General features: G+C 55.9%; 1 protein-coding gene across 2 annotated transcripts in view; it reads right to left on the bottom strand.

Annotated features, from left to right (window-relative positions):
• Positions 1-20,115, bottom strand: part of CCDC12 (coiled-coil domain containing 12) — a 56,237-nt gene that overhangs the window by 8,788 nt on the left and 27,334 nt on the right. For both annotated transcript variants that reach the window (XR_015726686.1, XM_045778860.2), the window contains exons 2-3: positions 13,691-13,758; positions 35-114 (exon numbers count right to left, since the gene is read on the bottom strand). Coding sequence is in view for 1 of the 2 variants with exons in the window: in XM_045778860.2 (XP_045634816.1) it covers positions 35-114; positions 13,691-13,758 (148 nt within the window). In the remaining variant the exon portion in view is untranslated. The remainder of the gene's footprint in view (positions 1-34; positions 115-13,690; positions 13,759-20,115) is intronic.

Here is a 20,115-nt window from a genome sequence, read left to right as displayed (position 1 = left end):
TGGGAGCACAGATGGAGCGCTGCGGCCCACCTACCCGCGACGGGCTTGGCCTGCGGCACCCTCCTCCTCTTCAGGTCCTCGTCCTCGGGGACATAGTTCCGCAGCCTGAGTTCCCTAGGAGAGCAGATAAGCAGAGATGGAGCTGAGAGAGCGGCCGCCTCGTTCACCTCATGCACTGGCGGGTCACAGCGTGAGGAAGCCACACAAGCTGGGGTGCGGCTCCTCGACTTCCCTCCCGTCTCTCTGGAGACAGCCTGGTGAAGAGGGAAAGCGCAGGAACAGAAGACTCATTGGGACAGGACCCCTCTGCGAGCCTCAGCCCGTCACCTGCCAGGTGGCAGCGGGGCGGACCGTTCTGCCAAGGCCCCGGCTGAGCTGTCAGCTCCCGCCCAGAACTGGGGCCAGGGAGGCCTGGGGAGCATGCACTGGCCGTCTCTCCCAGAGGAGCTCCACTTGACAGTTAGGGGACCTGAGGGTCCAAGGGACTGCACCACTGTCATAAGGCCCCACAGCAGGGTTTGCAGCGGCTGACCTGGAGTCAGGGCCAGAGCTCCTGGGCTGAGTTTCTCCTGAAGGAGAAAACCCGTGGTCACCCATTAGTTCTCCAAGCCTGGCCTCCTTCTCAGCCTTTGTGGCCAGGAGCGGCTGGAGCAGACCTCAACTCTTGGTGGCAAGGTTGTGCGTGTGCTAGGAGCAGCTGGCAAAGGTGAAGGACAGGCCCACCGCCCCAGCCAGGAGAAGAGTCCCGCCCCGCGGCTGCAAGAGCTCTTTAAAATGCTACCATGCCAATCCCAAGAGCTCTGTGAAGCGGGACCAGGATCACACAGGGGGCCTGGGCAGTCTCCTCGGGCAGGGCTGGCCACAAAAAGCATTTGCTGGGGTCTCCCTTGCTCAGCAGCTCTTCAACCCCAACCCCCACACACCCAGAAGCTTGCCCGCAGGAGGAGGGGCCCTGGATAACCCCACAAAGTGGCAGAGACAGTTCCTGGGGGCTGCTGCTTTATAAAGGCCAGAGACACAGGGACAGACCATTTCGGCCTTGGGAAAGCAGAAGCCAGGGGAGCCTGGGATGTGGGTCCTCCTTCTTCACTACCTCTTGTGAACCCCTCAAGCTGTGCTGGCCCCTCAGAAGTCCCGGGCCTCCAGGAGAGGGCACATTTTCCCAGCAGGAGGGCTGCCACAGTCCGTCACCTACAGAACCCTGTCTGTGCCAGGCAAAAACGCTGCTCAAGTGCCCAGCCGCTGGGCGGCCAGCTTTTCTAGAGCTGAGGCAGCAGGTGTCTGTGGCCACGCACCTAGCAAGTGTTAGTGGTCTGAATCTGGGAGCTCTCTGATGCCAATCGTCCCCTAATTCACCAGCTCCACCAGCCCCCTTCTCTGCCAGGGCCACGAGGCCTGGGGGCAGTGCCGGCAAGGCCTGTGTGCGGGAAGCCTGCTGCCCGCTCCCACAGGCCGCTTCCTCTAAGTAGCAGGGACACCCACTCTGTCCTCTACCCTCTGATGCCTCCCTCAGGCCTGCCTGTAAATGCCACTGAGGCACTGGGAGAGAAAGCAGCGCATGATTTGGTCCGCTGACTTTCGTTCACAACAGGGTGGGGAGAAAAGCGGAAGAGAAACTGGGTGTGGGCAGAAAACTGCAGGGATTAGTGAGAAAAAAAAACCCTATCACTCTCAGAAACCAGCTCCAGGGTTTTGCGAGAAATCTGCAGGAGGGGAGGCCGCTGGGAACAGTACCCAGGGCTGGCCACAACAGCAACGAGTGCCCACGCCCCCGGTCCCCTTGCTGCCCAGGCTTCAGAAGACGCTGGAACGGCGAGGACATGGCAGGGGGACAGGGAGAGGCCAGTGCAACAGGAAAGAGCAGCACTGGCCGGGGGTACACAACGCCCCCATCCCCTGCAGCAGCCCTGCTGCCCACTGTCCCCTGCTCCCCCTGGAGCTGAGCACGGGTCCAGCAGTCACGAACACGTGGGTCCCAGTCCCATTCAGGGCCTCAGTTCCCACATCTGTAAACAAGGAGGGTCTGTCCAGCTGTGTCAAGCTAGGTCCAAGCCCTCCCTGTGAGATCTAATGAAGAGATTGCCTCTCACTAATGCCCAATTAACTGGGTCTCCCCCACGCTTACGACCGACACAGGACACGACTCTCCGGGGCAGGTCACGGGGGCACTGGGTTCTGCTCGGGGGCCTGGTCTTTCCAACGTGGGACTAAGGTTGAACCCCCTGCTTTTGCAAACAACTTTTAAAAAAACCCTGACAACAGATGCATTTTAAAAAATCTCTTTGTTAGCCTTGGAGAAGTACCAAGGCAACCAGGGCTGGAAAGGCTGAGATCATAGAGGGAGGGGCACTGCGACAGGTGAGCCTAGCCCTGGGCGCCTCTTCTCCCTTAAAGCATCGACTTACATGAAGAGGCTGAAAAGCGGAGACCCCAAGCAAGCTTTCTGCCAACCCACGGGGCTGAAGAGACAGAAGTCTGCATCAGTCCGAGGAAGGAAGCCTCTTCCTCAGTCCTGAGAGGGTGGGTGAAGGCACCCATAGCTTAACCGCTTGCCAGACGCTGGAATACATTTTCTCCGGAAGGAAACAAATGATTAAGAACCCCAAATAATCCCTAGGACTTTTCATACACAATATCCAGGATTCTACCAAAGCCATGAGAAAAAAAAATAAAGACAGAAATACACTCAAAGGAGATCCAGACATTAAGATGATTAGAAATAAAATACAGGGGCGCCTGGGTGGCTCAGCCGTTAAGCGTCTGCCTTCAGCTCAGGGCGTGATCCCGGCGTTCTGGGATTGAGCCCCACATCGGGCTCCTCCGCTAGGAGCCTGCTTCTTCCTCTCCCACTCCCCCTGCTTGTGTTCCCTTTCTCGCTGGCTGTCTCTCTCACCGTCCAATAAATAAATAAAATCTTAAAAAAAGAAAAAGAAATAAAATATAAGACAAATGAAATTAAGGGAAGTTCAGGAAGGCGTGTCGCACGATGGAGAACTGCAGTAGAGAAACTGAGAAGTGTAAAAATTAACCAAATGGGAATTCTACAACTGAAAATATAACCAGAGTGAAAAGAGCTCAATAAATGGGTTCAACAGCAGTTTTGAACAACTAAAGGGAGGATTAGTGAACCACAAGATAAGTCAGAACATATCCAGACCAAAGCACAGAGGAAAAAATGTTGGGAAATACGAGAAAGAACAAGAGACACCTGTGGGACATGGTGGAAAGAGCGAACATAACATGTACTGAGAGTCCCAGGGGCAATATTTAAAGAGATAATAACTGAAAATTTCACAAAATAAGTAGAAAACATCAAGCCAAGGCACACACAGATTAAAGAAACGCTAGGAGCTCCAAAGAAGAGCGCACTTAGGCGAGTCACTATCAAACTACTCAACAGCGAAGACGGAAGCTCTCGAATTAGATAAAGACACGTGACCCTCAAAGGAAAACCTAAAACGGACAGCTGACTTACTTGACAGAGACAATGGAAACCCTAAGACAACAGGGTGATAAAGGGGCAACGCCAAAACTAATTAGAACGCCACACCGGAATGATAAATCGACGTAAAACAGCCTTCAAAGAGGGCCGCCTGAGTGGCTCAGCTGACTCTTGATTTCAGCTGAAGTCATGAGCTCAGGGTCATGGGATCGAGCCCCATGTCGGGCTCTGCACTCAGTGGGAAGTCTACTTGGGGTTCTCTCTCTCCCTCTGCCCACCTCCCATCCCTGGCGCTCGCATGCTCTCTCTCAAATAAATAAATAAATCTTCAAAGAAAAAAATAGCCTTCAAAGAAAAACTTGGCCAGAAAAAGAAAAGTTGGCAAAATTGGTCGACAGGGAATCTTAAGAAATGCTAAGGGGAGTGCATTTGACTGAAGGAAAATGATCTCAGGTGGGAGCACTGAATTGCAGAAGGAATGAAATGCATCAGACAGAGTGACTATGCAGGGAAATCTAAAAGAACGCTGACTACAAAATACTCATCATGACTTCTGGGACTTGAAATGCAGCATCAGGGGCACCCGGCTGCATGAGAAATGGTATGGTATTCCTTTTTCTTTCTTTCTTTCTTTTTTAAAGTAGGCTCCATGTCCAACCTGGGGCTTGAACTCATGACCCTGAGATCGAGAGTCCGATGCTCTACCATGAGCCAGCCAGGCGCAAATGCGCTGGGCCACCCCCAGTCCCCTCCACGTGGGCAGCCTCTTCTCAGCTAAGCCTGCTATCTCTCCCACGGAGCAGGAGCAGACACAGAGGCCACCTGGGTACCCCCACTTTTTCACCCTCTGATCCAGGGTCCCTGGTGTCCCCTAAACAAGACTCAGCCTCTTCACACAGTCCTGACCTCATTCTTCACTGGTCCCCAGAGCCTGCTTTCCAATCAAATGTCCCCTGGGGGTCACTGCCGGCCTGGTCTGCTACACATTTTCCTGCCCCTTGGGCTTCCAGAGCTCGCTCAGCAAGATGGCACTGTGGGCCGCCCAAAGGTCACCATCCACCCCAAGACACAGCTGACTACTCCTCTCCTGTGCCTCCCCTTGGCCCTACAGGGCCCTCTCCCCTCTCTGCAGTGGCCCTCACACCCCATGCACGTGGCCCCTTTGTGGCTGTCCCGCACCCTGCCTCACGAGCTCCTGGAGAGCCAGCCACAGCACTCCGCTGCCAACTCACACTTGTTGGCACAGAGGAACTCAGAGAGGGCACATGGTGGGCAGCCTGGGGCTCTCTGGGCCTTTCAATCCTTGGGAAGACAATCCCGAAAGCAAAGAATCTGTGCCCAGGGGATTCACAGAGGGCAGGAATGTGGCCGGGCCAGGCCAGCCAACTCCTAAGGGCCTTCTGTTGTCTTTGTAGCAAAGCAGCAGAGGGAGGCCCACGTTCACATCCTACTGAGTCTCCTGAAACTGGGGCGAAGTCTTTTTCCATCTCCTCTCCTCCACTCCCTCCCCAGGTAGCTGAGGAGACCTAGCAAGTGCCTGAGCGGGTTTGGTGACCGCTGCCAGGTCTCCCTCAAGGCCAGCTGCGGGGACCCAGGGTGTGGGCTGGCCAGGGAGATCCTGGGGAAATCACCTTCTACACGTGCCCCTCAGGGGAAGGAGGAGGAGAAAGCTGGTATTCTCTGTAAAATAGGAAACTCTCCCCAAGAGTAGAGTTCTAGAATGTCCAAGTGAAAGGAAGTTTCCGGATGATCTGGTCCAACCCCTTCACGGCAAACGGGCTTCAGAGAAAGCCTGCTACTCATGGAGGGTTCCTAGCCCTGGCCTCATCCGTGCTCCCAGCCTCACCCTCAGGGACACAAGCCCCTCCTCTCACCCCTTAGCGCTCAGCCCCTGCCCTGGGCCCCTGGAGAGAGGCCAGCATGGGGCAGTCCCACCCGGCCTGTTCCCTAAGAACCGGGCCCATCCCACCTGGCTACCTCGGTCCCTTCTGTCAACACAGGCTCCTCCAGGACCACAGAGAGGGGGTCTTGAAGCTCTCCTCCCAGTAACTGAGCACAGGGCAGGCCAAGCCCAGGACAGGCCTGGGAGGTCCTGGAGGCCAGCCCTGGCTGAAGACAGCAGCTCTGAGCATAGACAGCTTTCAGTTTGCACATCCGGAGCCACGGGGCCTTTCCAGGGACACGCACACATCCCCAACAACCTTCTGTGTGCTTTGGGCTCTGCACATGCACACTCACCCCCGTGTTTCCAAAGTAAACAAGACCTTGTTTGTGGCTGCCAGAGGCCAGACCCCAGAGGCCTGTGAAAACAAGGTGACAGGCAATTGTCGCAAATAGTGCTCACAAGTGCTCTGGAGGCTGGTGGTCACTTCCTTCAAGACAGATTCTCTAATCCGTTCAAACCCCATGACCCGACAAGCCTGGTCTGGGGAAATTATACCATAGAAATAGTACCAAAACAGGGTCAAACAAAACGTTCCACACAGAAATGCTTCTGGGCTCTCTTCTGGCGGAGTCCCCCAGAGAGGGCTGCGAGCACCCCTCCAGAAGATGAACACCTGTCCAGACGATGGCCACGAGGCGAGCAGGGGGATGGTCCAGCTCAGGACAGTGTCATCAGGACGCCTGGAAATTTCACTAGAAGTAAAGTACAAGATCGGTATGGAACACCAGCACTGCAAACAGGAGGGCTACGGTGATTGTTTGCTCCGCAGCTGCTCAACAGTTTAAGTCGGGGTACCTGACGGTTGGCTTAATAGCGAAGGAAACTTTGAAAGAGCCCCGTGGCTTCCCCACTCACGGGCAGAAGACTGTACTCCGGCTGTCCTCCCAAAGGGCAACGCTGGCCACACTACGGGGACAGTTACAGATATAGGGCAAAGCTCCCTCCCCTCCTATCCGGCCTGCTCCGCCTCCACCCTGCCAACCCACCCCAGGCCTCCTGTCCTACTGACAGAGAAAATGTGGCACAGGAATGGACCACGTGCTGGACAGGGCCATACCCCACGGACAAAACCTGCCAAGCGACCCCTGGCCGACGCCTCCTCCAAGGGCTTTGGGGAGAGGGGTGGGAGCGCAGGCCAAGATGAATGCGCTAATGCTTCCTTCTCAACAGGAACACCCTCCCTACGCAGCCTCTCGCGACTGCCCTTCAACGTGAGGTGGTGACTGACATCTCCCAGATGGGGAAGATCGTCCACAGAGACGTACGGATGTGCCCAAGAGCCCCAGAGTGAGGCAAAAGTCAGAGCCAGAATCCCAACCCAGGTCTCTGGCCTTGAGGCAGACCCAACTCCCCTCGCCAAGCCCCCCAGGAACCTGGAGTCATAGTGAAGAGGACAGGCCACCTGACAGCACGCCCCCGAGTCCTGCCCAGGGCTGCAGGTAGATCAGCCGGTGCTCTGGGCCCTCGGTGTTCCTTGAGGGGGAAAAAGTCATGCCGGGCATTCCCTCATCCTCCCACTCTAGGAGTCTGGCCTACAGCGCCATTCTTGAAACTCCTCCTCCCCCACCCAGGTCCCATTCTCCCAGCTTCCCAGCCTCCAGGCCCTTCCTCAGCCCCTGATCTCACAGGGGGGCACAGGTGTTAGAGGAAGAAGGGGCTTTAGAAATCTAGGATAGAAAGGCAGTCATGCCTTGCCTTAAAAACAGGGAGCCCAGAAGTACCAGAGTTGGCTGGGGGTGAGACCCATGTGGAAGTCCCACCCACATTCGCCCCACTGTGTCCAGCCCCAAGGCCTGCCAAGAGCACCAGGTGCCCAAACCCTGATGGCTCAGAACAGCCAGCAGCGGGTCTAGGCCACGCCCAGGACCCATCTCCAGTTAAGTTAGCCCCCTGCCCAGCTTGAGCTGCTGTCACATCTGGCTCGTGTGGTCTGCACCCACTGCCACCTAAGACTCCGCAGGGCCCAGCCCACATTCCCTAGACTTCCAGGCTGGGCTCTGCACCCAGCCCACCTGAAAACGCACAGCTGATGGGCACCTGAAGTACTAGAAACAGCTGATGTACCGAAAATCAAGGACTGAAAAAGAAACAATGAGTAATACCCCCAAAGAAATATTAAGCAGCCATGAGAACTTTGTATTAGTGTATTTATCAAAAGATGACTGGGACACAGTGTGTGAAAAAGGCCATGAGCAGCAGAGTATGCTCAGACACGTTAGGCTGTATTTTCTAAATTTTCCATAACCGAAAAGAATCTGTGATTTAAGTACTTTGGTAAGTATCAATTCAAATTTTAAGAGAGAAAGGTGGGCAGCCAAGCTGAATCCCAAAGGGCACACGAGATCTGAACTGGCCCCACTGACTGTCTGGGGCCAGATGGGGGTGGGGGGACAGGAGCCTGCACAGCCAAAGGCCCGGGCGCCTCTGCACCTGGGTGCGGAGCTAAGGGTGAAGGTGGCGGAAGAGACCCAGGCGGGGCCTGCCTCGGGAGCTCGCAGGCAGAGGGACTGCGGAGGAGCCCCGGGGCTGGTCTCCTTCCTCTCGGTTGGGAGATCTTGGACAAGTCGCCTCACCTGCAGGAAGCGCAGCTTCCTCACCTCGGGGTTGGACCACACCTACTCCCGGAACAGGGAGGGGGATTTCATGGGAAGGGCACTGCCCATCAGGACCTACAAGATCCGGACTTCCTTCCAGGCAGAAAGGACCAGCCATCCTCTCTGCTTTCCCCTGCACAGAAGGGAAGCACCTGGCTTGCTCACACAGTGGACACTGCCTCCTTAAACCAGTCCTCTCCTGCTTCACTCTCCCACGTTTCAGGGCCTCTTCCTGAGCAATGGGGTCAGGAAAAACAGGGTGGCCGCAGGTCGTCTCAGCACGAGCCCCCGGAGCCACAGCTGATCCCACGGCAACGGACGGGAGAGCCCTGGGCTTGGAGCGCAGGGAGGTGGCTCAGGCGGAGCGGGCGAGAGCCGCCCTGTGGTCACCGCGGGAGCGGGATCAGCTGACGTCATGGATATGTGAGCACATGCTGGTACACAGACACCGTCCTGGGGACCCAACTCGCAGACCAGAGAAGGCCTGGCATTTGCCAGCCTGCAGGGTTTGGGCACCGGGCGGGGCCTGGGCGGGGCCTCAGCTGGGGTGGGACCTCTCTCCACACACAGTTGGAGAACTGGTTCTCCATCCTGAAGAATGAGGGCTAGTGGCCCAGTTTCTTCGGCAGCAGTCTGTGATGCCCACTCCAGAGTGGGCCACTGTCCCTGCATGGTGACTGCTCCAGCTGGGTGCACACCCTGATCCAGAGCCAGAGGGAGGTGGTGGTTGTGGGGGCTGAGGGTTTGAGGCTCGCTTGTTCAAGCACTTAACAAGACACGCTCCCCTGCCCCATGCCCGCTAGGGTGTGCAGCACCTCCCCTCTGCTCCCACCTGCCGGGGTGGCCGTGACTGTCAGCCACAAACCCTGCCCCAGACACCCCTCCGTGGTGTCTCTATCAGCTGACTTGCCATCAGGAGGAAGTGACTGAGGGCTTAAAAAAAACACAAAAGCAGCTGGCAGAAATCCCCCTCTCTGTGGGCCAGCTTTCCAGGGCTGCCGGGTCATATCTTACTGAGGCTGGAAGCAAGGGGCTGTGTTAGGGGTCACGGATGCCCCCTCAGAGGTAGCCAGAGGGAGGGGTGGCTGGGAGAGGGCGGACCCAGCCCAGATGACAAGCAGCGCCCTTCTGGGAAGGCAAACACGTCTTTCCTTCCCACAGGGCCTAGCTTGGGCTGGTCCACCTTCAAGGGACTGACTCCCCACCCCAGTGGGGATCTGGTTGTATGGGGACAGGGCAGGATTCATCCTGGAGAAGGTCCTACACATTTTAAGAAGGAGTCTGGATCTACTGATTCCACGCAATTCCAATCAAAATCCCAGCAAGCATTTTTAGAGATCTTAACAAGCCGATTCTAAAGTTTATAAGAAGAAGCAAAAAGGAACTGGAACGGCCAAGATTCTGAGATGTGTCCTCAAGTAAATGGGCGGGAGCACGGGCAGAGAGGAAGATGGGTGATTCTCCAGCATGGCTGGGGAGGGGCGAGGTCGCAGGGTGTCTGCCCCCAATCCTGCCGGGTTTTCCTGTTTCCTCCACCACCAGCCCTGGCCCCACACTGCATCTGCAAAACGATACCACTCAACAGCTTTGCTGAGAAGGATCTGTACCGAGGAGAGAAGGTCCTAGAAAGGTTCCTAACGAGTCATTTCTTGGCCACACGTGCTTACTTTTTGCTCGTCCACCCACCGTGTTGTGTCCCCAACGACTGCCCCACTTGTAAAGTGAGCACAGCCTATGTGAGAGTTCTGCCCTCTCCACATGTGCCTGGGGTCCTTCCGCTCTCCCAGGAGGGCCTAAAAGTGTCTTCTTTCTGCCCGGAGCCCAGCACTAGCCAGATAAAAAGCAATGGTATTTGCTGTGCTCATCAGGGAAGCAACTGCTATTTTTCTCTCCATCTTTGTTGCAGATACTCGGGTGAGGCTCACTGAGGCAACGTGACTTGCCTGGGCCAGAAGGCTAAAAACCGGCAGGCCTGGCCTCAAACCCGGAGCAGCTTCCAAGTCCCAAGCTCTCTCCATCTGCCTGGTTTCTACAGTTTTGGGGTCCACTGCCTGGTTTCTACGATTTTGGGGCCCAACCCATCCCACTGAGAACCGTCTCAACTTTTCTTATTTTGCTCAGTCCTGTCTCTGTAAACAAAAGTGCACGATGAACTTTTGGGAAGTTCATCTGGGAAGTTCATCACCAACCAGAGACACGGGCTGCCTCCACAAGCCTGTGCAGCGCCTACAGGCCACCACATTCAATCTCCCTCCCTCCTCCAGTGACCCATACGAAGCCCAGGCTGGGGTTTCCAAGCCACAGGTCAGAGGGTGTCTGTCCATGCCTCCCCAACAAGAGGTCACCCCACTCATCTTTCACCCTGCTGGTTCACACTTCTGGGCCTTCTCTGCCCAAATCCTACCCACTAAGATTCCAGACCCAACTCAATAGGAATGCTCTCCATAAGGCCTTGCCCTGCTGCCCCTGGCTGAAGGCAGCCCAGAGTGGGCCCTGCATCCCTCTCAGGACACTTCAGAAGGGCTGGTGCCCACGGGGGTGCCCACCTGGCACCTGGGCTCGGTATGGGTTGGCCTGGACCGAAGCAGACTGTTCTTACCTCCCAGGAGCCATGGAAGCGAAGATGCTCACTGGTAACTGGCCTCAGAGGTCATCCCTGCCCGCCCCCCACCTCAGTGGAGCTGGAGGGCTGCCCCTTTCTCCCCACTGGCAAAGGGGGCCATGGCAGGCTCTGTGGTCTAGGGGCTCCATGGAGTCTGCTCCCAAGCCGTAAGCATCATGCTGGGAGCCCCTTTCCAGACTTGGGTACAGATGAGGAGAAAGGTCCCCTCTTGCCTAGGACAGACACAGATTCTGCTGCCTCGGGCTCTTCCTGGAAAGCCCATGGCCAAGCCCTAGACCCTGCAGTCTGGGGTTAAACCCACAGGGGTCTGGCCACTTGGTACAGGGACTGAGGCTCTGGCCCTGCCTTCTCGAATAACCCAGGCAGCCCGTTTGCTCTAAGCCTATTCAAGTCACGAGAGTCCCCTTTTCCTGCGGGGGCTACAAATTCAGGCACAACCCCACGCCTAGCTGAGGCAGGGCTTCCTGACAACCAAGGCAGTGACTGAGCAGCAGAGGGACCGCCACAGAGGCCAAGCTCCTGAGTCTGGGGCCACACCTGTCCCCCACACACCCTGCCTTGAAGGAGGCGGGGTGAGAAAAGTGGAAGAACAGGATGAGCTGAAGCAGAACTCAATTCAGTGTCCCACATTTGGTCCCTGGGCTGGTCCGAGCAGGCCTCCCGCCTCCCACCTCCCCCACCCCCACCCCCACCCCCACATGTCCCACGGGCTCAGCAGGGGATTTCAGAGGGGGTCTCGGGCTTCACCACAAATGACTCGTTAAGGCCTAGAAGGTGAACGGGGGCTCTTTTAGCCAGAGCTCCCGCGTAGGAACCTGGGGCCCTGCACCCCTCGCTTTCTTTTTCACACTGTTTTCGTGATGAAATCTCGCAGGGACACAGAAACATTCAGAGAATAACACAACACTTGTGCTCACTTCCTCCAGAAGCAACAAAAGCAACACTCTGCCGTTTTTGAGACAGGTTTGTTCCTCCCCAACCCCCCTTTTCTGTTAAAGAAATCCTATATTGCTGCCAGTGAAAGCCTTTCCCTAATCCTGCTTCCTGCCGGCTTCCCAGCAGCTAATCTGAGGGCGGGAGCGGGCGCACGTCCCCGAGCACGGTCCCATTTCTGGAGCTTCCACTTCATGGACTTCTTCCCACACGCCTGCTTTTCTGTCCAGTCTGTCTCCCTCTAGAGAGCGTCCGTCCCGCGAGGGCAAGGACAGTGTTTTGTCCACTGCCGCCTCCCAGGCCACATCAGACAACCGAGTCAGGACTTGTGAAGCGAGTAACACGTCCATCATCGTGTGGGCCTCTGAATTTGATATAAACGTTCCTCCCCTGTCTGTTCTCAATTCTGAAGCCTGCGCTTTCCTCCATCGAACCACGTTTAGAGTCAAACACACAGCTCAACAATCAAGTGTTCTCCTGTATGACCCGCCCACCTGCTCACCAATGACCCTTCTCTTTCTCATCAAGGAAGAGGGGGATGAGAGCAGGGCCCTCCCAGCAAAGCGAAGGCAGCCCAGAAATCAGGACCCAAGGCTCTAGCCAGCGACCGACTGAGAACCTAAGTAAGAACAAACCAGAAGAAAACCAAAGGTTCCCTCAGCAGGTCCCACAGAACAGGGGAAACTGTGCAGGTATGCACCCCCAAACCACGCAAGTCGGGTCACTTGGCAAAAGAGCAAGGCGCTGGCCTTCATCTCTGCCACCAGTGAGGGCCCCCTGAGGTGCTGGTGGAGGGGGCCAGACCCAACAAGAAAGCACAGAGCCCAGCACTGGGGTGGCGGGGGTCCCAGCACCACCCACCTCTCAGCACAGAGCCATTCCCATCTTTGATGACAAGTGAGGTGGCAAGGACCCTACAGGGCTGCCTGTGTGGACAGCAGGAACCCACTCTGTAAACTGTCAAGTCACAGAGGGGCACACACACGCGTACCCTGTGGACTTGAAAAGGCCCCATACCGTTTGAGATCAGCTCCCAATGAGGGGCCTGTACCCGGGGAGGTTCCACTCACACTGGTAAAGTTAACACAAGGCTGTGGCATCAGGAAGTCCCGCTCTTCCTCTGGGGAGGGTCTCCCCCTCCTGTTGTACCCCCTCAAAGCACAGCCCGCCCGGGGAAGTTTTCTTCGGACATCAAGACCCACTACCCCATGTGAGCAGACGCCTTCCAGCCCTGGGCCTGAAGGAAACTGCTCAGGACGGAGGACATCAAGGAGACCTGTCCATTCAGAAACCAAGTCTGATCCCAGCACAGGTTCCCAGCTGCCCTTGAGGCCCAAGTTCAAGGCTGGGTGTGGGAGGGAGGGCACGGGACCCCGGAACTCTGGCACGAAGTGCTAGGCAGACAGGAAGGTTCTTCCCACACAGCTCCTGCCCACCCCACACTTTGGACTTGCAAACTTTGCCAGGTATTTTTGATGCAAAGCAGCACCCACGCCGTGTGGAGGTGCCAGCCCTCGAGAAGTGTCGGAGGGCAGTCCGTGTGCCCGCAATCACAGGAAGAGCACCGTGTTTGGGAAACCGAGGCTGACCTGACCAGATGACAGGATCTGGCAAAGAGAAACACTCTCCACGGCCTCCGGAGAGGGGCCGCGGAGCGCACACAGGGAGGAAGCAGCTGAGGCCTCCGGGCCGAGCTCTACGTGAAGACCGACATGTGGGAGGTGGAGAGGAGAGGAAAAAGAGAGCACGAGGGATCCAGGCCGAGACAGCAGCACACACAGAGGACGCCGTCAAGAGACGCTGAAGGGCCAGAGGGGTTCAGGGAACCAGCAGGGGCTGGATGAGGCCAGGCGGCCCCAGCAGAGCCAACGCGCCAGGCATGGTTTGGACCTGATTTTGCAGGTGCTGTGGAAACATGCCATGCAAGTGGTTTGGAGAAGAGGGCTAAGCCTTAATGAGGGTCAGGAAAAAACGGCGGGGGGCTGAGTAAAAGCCGGCCAGCCAGTGGGGGAAAGGGAGCAAAGGAGACTCCGAATGGGGAGAGGGCAAGCTTTTCAGGTCTGAACAAGGCAGCCATGGGGTGAGGGGGAAGGCACGGGGTAGAGACTGTCAACACAGCGGTGGGATGACGCAGAGCTGCACACGGGCCTCACCTGTGCTTCTCGCCTTCCTCTTCCCCTTCTCTGAGCTGCTTGGTCTTGGGCTCCCCATCTTCCTTGTCCTGCAAAGGAAGGGAGAAAACCACTTGCTCGGATGGACACTCCTACTTCCAGTCCTTGACGCCCGGGGAGCCGGGGAAGAACGGGACACCTTGGGAGCCACTCACCCTGGCAAGGAGCAGCAGCTTGGCGTCACAGCCTCCGAGTGGCGCACAATACCGGAGCCTCACTGCCCAGCCTTCCACTCGCCCCCCACACGCCCACAGAACTTAACACCGGCAACCCCAGCCCAGGCCAGGCCCACGGTGACAGGAGGAGCTAGGAGGTTCCAGTGGAGACATGTAGCTGGTCAGTGACCCCTTCGTGGGTCTGGATGGAGCCACCTGCTGAGCGGGGAAGGGCAGTCACCAGAGACCAGGGTGGGGCAAAAGCTTGGGCCTCCTGACCCCGCCTCCAGGCCAGGGGCCTCTCCAGAAACACCTACTTGCTCACCTTCAGGAGCAGTGTAACTCCAACTAGAACCAGGCTTAGGATAAGACTCCTGCCATGTATTCAGGGCATGGAGGAGGGGAACTAGTTTGAAGTTTCTATGGGAAGAATTTCTTCTAAATCTGCTTCTTTCTTTTTTTCTTTTTTTGTCTTCCTCCTGCCCCCATCTGCTTGCACGTCTCCAGCCTGGTGCAGCACATACTCGTTCTCCAGGGACACCAGGGGCCGCAATAGAGGATACCACCACGCTGCTTCCAGCAGCAGAAGCAAGTGTCCTCCTGGGCACTCTCCCTGACTCTGGAAGATCGGACTGGCCCCGGGGACAGACGGACATGCAGAGCCCATGCCTGTGCTCAGATGTGTGACCGTGTTCTCAGTGCACATGCTGAGGCTCTCCAGGGTCTCCGTGCCTGCCAGGACCGGCAGGGTGTCTGTGCACTTCAGTACTGGCAGCGATGTGCCTTCGACCATCTCGCTGGAGCAGTGTTCTGGGCTGCCACAGGGAGGCTGCTGTGACGTCAGAAAGAGCTAGAGCGGCGCCTGGCAGGCTTGGTTGGAGGAGCATACAACTCTTGATCTCAGGGTTCTGAGTTTGAGCCTCATGTTGGGTACAGAGATTACAAAAAAAAAAAAAAAGGAAGGAAGGAAAGAAAAGAAAAGAAAAAAAATCTTGTCATTTGCAAAGACGTGGATGGAACTAGACAGTACTACACTAAGAGAAATAAGTCAATCAGAGACAGACAAATACCATATGATTTCACTCCTACATGGAATTTAAGAAATAAAACAGATGAACGTAGGAGAAGAAGAAATAAAGTAAGATAAAATCAGAGAGGGAGACAAACCATAAGAGACTTTTTTTTTTAATATTTTTTTTATTTATTTGACAGAGAGAGAGGCAGCGAGAGAGGGAACACAAGCAGGGGGAGTGGGAGAGGAAGAAGCAGGCTCCCAGCGGAGCAGGGAGCCCGATGCGGGGCTCGATCCCAGAGTGCTGGCATCATGACCTGAGCCGAAGGCAGACACTTAATGACTGAGCCACCCAGGTGCCCCCCATAAGAGACTCTTAACTCTAGAAAACAAACTGAGGGTTGCTGGAGGGGAGGTGGGTGGGGGATGGGATAACCGGGTGATGGGCAGTAAGGAGGGCACGTGATGTACTGAGCACTGGGTGTCATAGGCAACTGATGAATCACTAAATTCTACGCCTGCAACTAATAATACAGTATATGTTAACGAAATTGAATTTAAATAAAAAATTTTGAAAAGGAAAGAGCTAGAGCTGACACATAAATTTTAAGTAAAACAGCTATGCGTACTAACTCTCCTCGAAGTTTATGCCACTGACGGCTGCCTCCCCGAGAGTGGCATTTGCTTCCCTTCCTAACAGTGATCATGATGGAGACCTGAGAACAACCAGACCCCACCATTCCTTGGCCTCACACTTACAGGGAAGGAGACCCAAACCAGGCTAGAGGCTTCTGGTCTTTTATGATGTGAAAGGATCACGATAAGCCCTTGCTCTTTCAACCCAGGGCAGCCTAGTCTCAGGGATGAAGCAGCAGGAACGGGTGACAAGCCACATGAGAGAGGTAAACACGGTTCTGTGGGGTGGGGTGGGGTGGGGAGGGGAGGGATGGACAGAATGTGGGGGCTACAGGTGTAGGAAAGGCCTTCGTGGAGCAGGGCGCAGCATGAGCAAGGGTGGGTGTGGTCTGCAGAACACCCAGGTGGCTGGAGTAGCAGGCCTGGTGAAGGTGAATGCTGGTCAAGTTATCAAGGCAGGGGGCCAGTCACAGAGGGCTCTGACCAGTGTCCTAAGGCACTAGTAGCCAGCGGAAAGGCTGGCGGAGCTGTTGGCAGAAGGACCTTCCCTAAGATCCTAGCCACCTCGCTGGACAAGCAACCCTGGGGAAGAGAGGCTTTCCCTTGGTGATGGCGAAAGAGGGAAGAGAGGACAGAGCACAAATTCTCAAATGAGAAACAAGCTAGGGTTCTTTATGTGGCCCACAGGGCTGTGGGGGTCTGGGTACGACCTTCCACGGAGGCCCAACAGACACATGTACCCCTCTCCCTGACGAAATGCCAGTGGATTAAGCAAGCCATAAACCCGGTCAAAAAAAAAAAAAAAAAAAAAAAGCTGCTTCCAACTGCCACCCAGCAGACTCCCTGATGGCCGGCCTCCCCTTGGTGAGTAAGGACAGAGGTGGAAGGGCAGAAAAAGGCTCAGCTTTCCCCAGTGGGGGCTGGTGGGCAACTGCACAGGCAGGCATCTTTCCATGGGGCTCTGTTAACCCGGACCAGCTGGCAGAGGAGGGTGGAGACGACAGGACCGGCCTCTGGGAACCAGTCCTTCGCAAACACCATGCCCCTTCTCGGCAGCCACCGCTGTCCTGGAGTCCCAGAGACACTGGAGTGCCTTGGCACAGGCTGGTTATTCATTAATAAAAGAGAAAACACGCAACTATCTCTGTGACATTTTAAAGAGTGCCCAGCAGTCTGGTGGGTGGGAGGCACCGTTACCTCTGCCCACGGCCTGAGGTTAAGGAGGACCCCAGCCTGGGCTGCTGTGTGAGAGCAGGTGCTCAGGAACCGTCAAGAGATGAGTGTGGGGCAGGAGCCAGGTAACACATAAACAGGCCACAGAAATGCAAGGACGAGGTGCGCTCCAGTCTCCACGCTCAACAGCAACTCAGACTGGACAGTGAGCATTCGTGAGGGGGGAAACAGCTCCTGGGTGACCCTGGCCTCGGTCCCAAGGCAGGACACTCGTTACCTGGGATGGCGGCAGGAGGTGGAGACCACCCTCATGGCCCACCCCAGCCTAAGAGACTCAAAGGGTCCCCAGAACTGAAGGCCCCCAGGGCTGTCTCCGAGGTCCTCAGTTCAAGCCACAGGGAGCCTGGCAAGTGGCCATGAGGGAAAGAGAAAAGATTTGCCTGAGGCCACAGAGCCTGTCCGTGGTGGCTGCAGGTGTGGATCAAGGCCCTTCTGACCCCTGCCCTGTGTTCTCACCAAGGAGAGAGATGAGAGAGAGTGTATGGAGAGTGGCACTCAGTTTCTAAAACAGCTCTGAGCCCAGCCACCTCTCCCCTGCTCCCCGATGGTTCAGGGCTGGCTCAGAGCTGGCTCAGGCCGGCCGCAGCCAGCCTGAGTCCGGGGCCAGGCCCTGGGGCACACCCTCGGAGGGCAGGCAGGGCCCGAGGGGCACAGCATCCTAGGGAATTAGGAGACACCACACCCACCCTGAGACTGTGAAATCTCACTGCTTAACCCCTTCCCCCACCACCCTTCCCCAAATCTCCCACCTCTCTCCCTCCTTCCCAGTCCCTGTTCTCCGGCCCTTGCCCCTCCCAGGCCGCCTCCACAGGTGCCCACTGCCGCTCAGCCCACAGCTGGCTCCCAGGCTTGCCTGCCAGCCTGCCAGTCGGCTGCCCCTCTGCCCCCAAGAACACAGCTTCCTGCTGCACTCCCTGCTTTTCCTCTTCCACCTCCCCTAAGTTTCCCTCCGCTTTACCATCCGCATCCCACATGCCCACCTCATACCACGCGGCGCCTCTGCTCAAAGCTCTCCTTGGCTCCCAAGCCGCTCAGGACAACATCCATTCTCTTTGAGGGGCAGCCTCATGAGGCCTCAGCACTCGGCCCTGCAGCCCACTTGCACTCGTCCCGTCCAGAATACCCTGACACCACAGCCGCTGTCTCTCAAATCCTGATATGCCCATTCTCACAGCCCCGAAGAAAACCCACCCTCTGGCCAATTCGGGAGGTCAGCTCAAAGGCCACTTCCTCCAGGCAGCCTTCTGAGGTTCCCAGACAATATACGAGTCACTCCTCTAGGCCCAGGCATGTGGTCATTCCTGTTCATATCCAGGCCTCCCTCAAGTCTATCATGTCTTCCTCAAGTCTGGGGGCATCTCCTGGAGCCCCTCCTGGCCTGGACTAGACAACCTTCATCAACTGTTTTGACAACTTAACTACTCTCTCCACCAACTCCAGGAGAGCCAAACTCCTGGAAACAGTGGTGGCCGAGGGCAGGAAAGCCACATCCTGGACTGGGGTCCTCTTGCCTGTTCCTGGAAATGCCTCCCATAGCCTGCAGGGGAAAGGGGTCTCTGATGCAAGACTTAAGGGGCCTCAGAACAGCCCAGCCCAAAACAGAGACCGACTGAGCCGTTTCATACTGTTTGAAATCCTTTTGCCAGAAACCAAATTTTTTACAAATAAAATAAGGGTTGTGCAAGATTGGTATTACTTCTTCCTTAAATCTATGATAAGACTTCAGTGAAGCCATCCTGGCCCAAAGTTTTCTTTGTGAGATTTTAGATAGGAGGCTCTATAGATTTTCTATTTCTTCCTGAGTCAGTCTCATTAATTCGTATCTTTCAAGGAGTATCCATTTCACCTAAGTTACTAGATGTATTAGCATAAGACCGCTTATGATAGTCTCTTATTATCCCTTTAATGTCTGTAGGATCTGTAATGATAGCCATTGACATCGACACCTCTGTCTTTTTCTCTGTTAGATCAGCTAGAGGGGCTCCTGGCCAGCTCAGTCAGTAGAGCAGCAACTCTTACTCTCGGGGCCATGAGTTCAAGCCCCACGTTGGGTGTAGAGCTTACTTAGAAAAATAATAAAATATTAGACCAGCTGGAGGTTTATCAATTTGGGGACATTCCAGACTTGGTGTTTTAACAATGTGTTTGCTCCTCAACCCCTTCCCAGAAGAAGCCCTCATTAGCTGAGTACCCCTGCAGGGAAGGGGGGGAGTACATCAATCCATATTTCCTGCCTGAACCCCATTAGAAACTCAATCAACCATCAGAAATGCAGATGGTGGGGGGAAGTTGCTGCCTCTCCTCCTGCTGCCCTCCCCATCCAGGCAAAGACTGGGGTCCCTCTTCCCTCGTAACTCCGCTCCCCTTTGCGTGCTGGGTCTACCCTGGGCACAAAAATAAAGGAAACAAGAACGCTGTCCTCAAGGATCTCAAATCTACTTAAAGGAACAGACTCAGAAAATGTAACTCTGTGCCATGAGTGGTAAGGAGGACTTTATCACGTGTTTTGTACGCCTGGGGAACTGGCAAGGGATAGGTGTTGTCAGAGAAGGAGGTAACCCTTAACCTCGGCTCTAAATGTCCAACAGGAGATTACCAAGCAGCTGAAGGATGGTAACTGCCTGGTAAAGCCATGAGAGCAGAGTAAAGGCACTGTCCAGACCTGCAGCCCCCCCCCCCCATGGCTGCTTAGCCAGGACTGGGGGAGGTCAAGGCTGGAGGGGGCTGACAAGGCCTTCCTCCAGGGCTGTGGGGAGGCTTAGCCCAGCCAAGGCCAATACTCTCAAAGGGCACTGTGGCTGCCTGGAAGGGGAGTCGTGGGAGAAGATGGGAAGACCAGAGGCCAGGTGAGACGGTCCACTCCCAGCATGGACCTGTCCCAGCCTGCTGCTGGCTAAGAGTTAATGAGGGTTGGGAACTGCCATGGGGGCAATGGTGCTGAAGGAGGAGCTCTCGGGCGGAGGGGAAAACGAACAAGCCCCTCCCTCATCCCAAGAGGAGCTGCTGCCTAGGGTTCTTCCTTCCAGAAGAGAAAGAAGGAGGCAGGAAAGGGTTAATAGAGACACTCCAATCTCTGGTCTAGGTTCCCTACCACTAGCCCGTAACTGAAGCAGCTGCAGACCCGCGGACCCGACAGAAACTCCCAGGTACAGAAACCCTTTCCATTGCCCAGGCAAACACTCCTCATTAGCTCTGGGTATGCCTGGGGAGCTGTTCATGGAAATGGCCCTTCTGGTCAACTATCAAGAAAGAAGAAGGCCCCAAACCTAGTCCCCTGAGAAGAGGGGAAACTGGCCCCACCTTGAGCCTTTCTGGTTGATTTGGGCCCAGGGTGGGGAAAAGTCAAGGCGAGATAGGCACAGGAAGGGGGC

The sequence above is a fragment of the Ursus americanus genome, chromosome 14, assembly GCF_024610735.1.
Source record: "Ursus americanus isolate L20-20 chromosome 14, mUrsAme1.1.p, whole genome shotgun sequence".
NCBI classification, from domain to species: domain Eukaryota; kingdom Metazoa; phylum Chordata; class Mammalia; order Carnivora; family Ursidae; genus Ursus; species Ursus americanus.
The sequence above is the reverse complement of the archived record's forward strand: the minus strand, read 5'-3'. Positions and strand labels throughout refer to the sequence as shown.